Source organism: Cariama cristata, unplaced genomic scaffold (assembly GCF_000690535.1).
Source record: "Cariama cristata isolate BGI_N322 unplaced genomic scaffold, ASM69053v1 scaffold23277, whole genome shotgun sequence".
Lineage (NCBI taxonomy): Eukaryota > Metazoa > Chordata > Aves > Cariamiformes > Cariamidae > Cariama > Cariama cristata.
The window spans coordinates 16,120-21,084 of record NW_009627533.1 but is presented as its reverse complement, the minus strand read 5'-3'; the positions used below and the strand labels follow the sequence as shown (position 1 = coordinate 21,084).

General features: G+C 55.0%; 1 protein-coding gene across 1 annotated transcript in view; it reads left to right on the top strand.

The window, feature by feature from the left end:
• Positions 1 to 1,069: 1,069 nt before the first annotated feature.
• SEC16B (SEC16 homolog B (S. cerevisiae)) overlaps positions 1,070 to 4,965 on the top strand; it is a gene marked incomplete at its 3' end in the record, with an annotated part of 19,858 nt that continues 15,962 nt past the window's right edge. The window contains 6 exon segments of the mRNA XM_009704483.1: positions 1,070 to 1,341; positions 2,393 to 2,499; positions 3,629 to 3,734; positions 3,853 to 3,967; positions 4,727 to 4,774; positions 4,776 to 4,872. Coding sequence (XP_009702785.1) covers positions 1,070 to 1,341; positions 2,393 to 2,499; positions 3,629 to 3,734; positions 3,853 to 3,967; positions 4,727 to 4,774; positions 4,776 to 4,872 — 745 coding nt within the window.

Here is a 4,965-nt window from a genome sequence, read left to right as displayed (position 1 = left end):
GGCGGTGGGAACCCCTGGCTGAAAATTAGGGGGGCCCTCGGTGGGACTGAAATGATGGGTGCCTGGATGCTTGTGCCTGGGGGCTATTGAGGGCAAGGATTTCATCCTGATTTCACCTAGAAGGGGCAGAAACCGAGCTGCCTCTGTTCAGACCCGTCTTCTCCCAGCCCTGAAATGACTCCAAAATGCCTTAAACTTTGGGGGTGTGTGGAGTGACAAACGGTTCAGACAGCATCTGACCTGCACAGGGGAGGTTCGTGAGCCTTTGTGGGGGCAGTTTGGGTACCGATGCTGCAAAAGGAGAGGTGTGGGGGGCTTGAGGGTGGCATCCCCCCTGGCAGCTGGGGCTTCACCCATGTGTCGCCCTGGGGTCTCCTTAGGGTTTCCTCTTCTGCATGGGACTGTTATAAGTAAATCTGGTGTCTGCTTGAACTGCTATGTTTTTTTGCTGGAGCTGAAAGGCAGGAGGAAATCTCTGTTTCCACCCCATCTCATAGCTCACACGAGCAAAGCTCCCTTTCTCCCTGCCTCTGTCTCTAATCATTTCTTTGAGAATAACTCTCCTTGTCCTGCTCGTAGCTTTGCCAATATTCCTTCCCCTACCACATATAAAATGGAGTTTCACTGCCTTGTCACAGAGGTAAAGCTGATGTCTCATCTCCTTGGGGGGGCTGTGAGCGGTGGTGCTTGGCAGGGCTGGCTGGGGGTGCGGGAGGATGCCTACCTGGATGCTACGTCTTGCTCTGGGAAGAGCTGGATGCCTGTTGCTTTCAAAAATGGACCATTTCATCCTGGTATTTTAAGGGGAGCTTCAAGTTTAGGCAGATGTGGAGATGGCTTTTCCCTGCCTCTGGGCATTTTGGAAAGGATGCTGGGCTTCCAACAGGCTCCCAAAAGCAGAGAGTGGGTGGCAACAGGCTTCCCAGGGGAGCTTTGAGCGGGGTGAAAAAGCCACTGATCAAAAACCACCCTGTGACTCATCTCATTGCTTGCAGGCCACTAAAGCCATTTGGGTCTTAACCTCCCCTTCCACCCCAAAACCAGAGAGGATCTCACTGGCAAGCTTGTGATGGACTCCTGGGTCCCAGCCCAGCTGCCCCAGCCCCGGGAGAGGCAGGCAGTCCGAGGGGCTTGGGGAGAAGCCCACCATGGCTCTCCACCACAGCCCAGGCGGCAGCTGCTCCGTGCAGGACCCCCACCTCGACCCGGCTCCTGGGATGGGGGCCACCTCCCCGGCCAGCCCTGGCATGAGGACCACCACCACCCCCGGAGGGATGCTCGCAGACTGGCTTCCCGGGATGAGTACTATGAAAGCAGCTACCCCAATGGGCCATACTCCAGGTGAGAGCTGCCCAACGATGCTCATGCTGCGCCCCACCTTCTTAAAATAAGATTTGGGCATTTCACCGGTCTCGGGGGCTTGCGACGTGGGTCCTGCCCTTGTAACTGCATAGGGGAAGCAGCCAGCAGCCTTGAGGCGGCAATGCATGATTAGGTGATGTCCGGCCATTAAAGCAGCTGCTGACTTCTATATTTAAGACTGCATAGCAGTTACGGCTCCAGTTTCTGCTTATAGCTGCGACTTCTGTGGTTGCTGTTTTACAGGCTTCGTCTGAGTCCCAAGGTGTGTTTTTCTTGAAGGTTTGATTAAATGCAGTTCTTTTTTACTAAGTGCAAGGTGAACAATAAAAATATAAATGGTAATATAGGAGCAAAAGGGAGCTTGCAAGCTCAGCTGCTGAAACAGCGGAGGGTGGAAGGATAAAATGTGGGCTAGAGGGTGTTCTCGGTGCTGAGAAAGAGTTTCGAGCGCTCCAGCAAATTTGGGTTGATTTTCCTGAGTTATTGCCCTCGGGGAGTTACGGTGTGGATGCGCAGGGTTTTGTGCTGAGGTTGCACTGGGAAGGGGGTGTTGCACGGGGCTGACCAAATCGTCGTGTAAATTGTGAAAGGGTTAAGGTACGCGGGTGGCTTAGGCTGGGGCTGGGCTCCTGGGCAGGGGGAGACCCGCTGAGCTGTGCGCTGAACACGGCAGCTCCAGAGCTTGGTAGAGAAGGTGCTTTTGGGGGACTTGTCCTAAAATGTGGGTGAAAGTTGATCCCCGTGCCAAGTCCACGCTATTGAGCTGAAATTGAGCATCACCTGAAACGGCAGAGCACAGCTTTCTCATAGATGGGGACGGGAAAGTATCCAAACCTCCTGCTGCTCCTTCCCAGCGTGATGCTGGACCAGTTTCTGGCCCGGCCGCTGGGCAGAGGACCTGGCTTTATTTCCATCACCCTTTCTGCCCTCAAAGCTCCCGTCCGGGGCATGAACCTAACCCTAGATGTGTTCCAGAACCTGCAGCAGTGCCCTTTCTTTCTCAGATGCAGCATGTCGTGTTGTGTTTCAGGCAAGGATATGAAGACCCCCCCCGGCAGTATCCAGCAGCCAGCTATGAGGGTGACTACCCCCACCAAAGGCACCAGTGGCAGCCGGTGGCCTGGCAGGATGACAGAGGTACGGGTTTACCCTTTGGGTCTGGGGATGGAGGCGACTCACTTGCAGAAGAGGTGATGCTTTCTCCAGGATGGATCCTTCTCCCAGGGCTTGCAGATCTCCAGGGCTTTCTCCTGCCCACGCTTCTGGGATGTCAGTGCCATTCTCTCCGTGCGGCATTGCCCTCGGGTTGCATTTGGGAAATGTGAGCAGGAACTAGTTGCGCCCAAGGGAATGTTTGATCTTGCTCTCCATGGCTAAAAACCTGTGTCATTCCTGGTTCCAGGTTGAACTCAATGCTGAGACTGCTGTATGATCAGGGTGGCTGGGGCCTTGCTTTTGCTATTTCTGGAGTTCCTGGGCTGAAGAAAAAGGGAAGGGGTGGCCTGGTTTGGGCTGGGATAGAGTTAATTTTCCTCGTGGTAGCTGGTATGGGGCTGTGTTTTGGATTTGTGCTGAAACCAGTGTTGACAATGCAGAGATGTGTTCATTACTGCTGAGCAGGGCTTACCCAGAGCCAAGGCCTTTTCTGCCTCCCACCTCACCCCACCCGTGAGGAGGCTGGGGGTGCACAAGGAGTTGGGAGGGGACACAGCCAGGATAAGTGGCCCAAGGGATATTCCACACCGTATGGCGTCATACTCGGCATATAAAGCTGGGGGAAGAAGAAGGAAGGGGGAGACGCTGGGAGCGATGGCGTTTGTCTTCCCCAGTAACTGTTAACAGATGATGGAGCTCTGCTTCCCTGGCGGTGGACGAACATCTGCCTGCCCATGGGAAGTGGGGAATGAATTTCTTGTTTTGCTTTGCTTGCATGTGTGGCTTTCGCTCTACCTATTAAACTGTCTTTCTCTCAACCCACGAGTTTTCTCGCTTTGATTCTTCCCCCATCCCACGGGGCAGGGGAGTGAGCGAGCGGCTGGGTGGGGCTGAGTTGCTGGCTGGGGTTAAACCATGACGGGGAGGAAAGGATATCAGTGCTGTGTTGGCAAACGTGTCCAGGGCTTTATCGTACCTCCAACGTGTCGGGCTAATTTGGAAGCAAATGGGGTGTGCATGGCAAATTGCCTGACTCACTGCTTTTCTTTTGCAACTTCATTATGGCTTGTGGCTTTGGAGGGGCAACGCTAAATCTTGATTCTCTCTCTAGACCTGAGACAGGGAGAGTCTTACGGCAAGAGTACCAATTACCGGGACCAGCACTACTACAGGGGTTACCACCCCAACCTGGCCATGACCCACCCAGGGCAGGACAGGTAAGGGTGGGGAGTCTGAGCGTCACCTGGTGCAACCATCTGCTGCAAAATTAGTGGGTCTGTGGCTGGTCCCAAGATCTCTGACCTTCAGGGTGTCTCCTTTTGCTCCTGTCTGCAGGATGCAGACCTACGACTCCTACGAGGAGAGCTTCATCTCGGCTGCCAGGAGGGAGTGGGCAGGGGGAGAAACCCTCGGCAGTGATATGGGAGAGGCCGGTGGCCAGCCCCGAGAGGTAACCTCGGGATGGGCAGGAGTGGAGGACAAAAGGTTTGGGAATGTCCCAGAGATTTTGGGAGCGATCCATGTGTCCTTCTTCCAGCTGGGAAGGAGGCTAAGGAGAAAAGGGCTGCTTTGCTATGTGGCGCTCAGTGCTTAACGGTCTCTGGGGATCATTACGGTGGGCTGTCTGTATTTTTGAACTCTCCATCTGCTGAGCTGTCGTCCTCCCAGGCATGGGGCTGTACACTGCTCCTGCACAGGACCAAGAGCAGGACAGAAAATCAGGCTTGGTGGGATGCTCTTCTGCACCCTCCCTAGGTAGCCAAAAGCTGTGTTTCATTGTCAGCTCTGTCCACCAAGTCCTGCTCCACCACACCGGTGTCCTGACCACTGTACTTTGCCAAGAACAAATCAAAAGATCAAATCAAAGCTGCTGTGGTGGTTTTGCTCCTGGGCAATGCTTTTTGGGGTTCCCAAGCCCCCACCTGCTGGCTGTGTTGAGGAGTCTGCATTAGGGCTGGGAAAGCTGTTGGGCTAGACCGGTGGCTGATGTCAATTATTTTAAAAGCCACTGGGTATGACCAGGGTATGTGCCGTGACGAAGCTAAGGCGCTGAAGGGCATGAGCTGCTCAGACGGGGATCGGCTGTGCTGTGTTTCTCCTGCTGGGCACTTTCATGGGGCAGCAGAGCCTGTCCCACGGCCTCAGGAGCAGAAAAGCAGCGGTGCCCATAGTTTCTCAGCCAGGTTTGTGTTTTCTCCCTTCCTTGCAGCCCTCGGGCCAGCCCAGCCTCCTCCTGCAGTACCGCGAGTCCGGGCTGCCTCAGCTCCAGCAGCTGTGAGCGCAGCCAGTACATCCGTGACGGTGCTGACCACCACGACCCCCTGCTTTCAGGGACCTGGAGCCCAGCAGAAGCAGGTGAGGTGTGGTGGGGCCCTGGCCTGCGCTGACAAGGAAGGAGCGAGGAAATAAATGGGTGGCGTTAGGAGATGTGCTGTCTCGCAGCTTGGT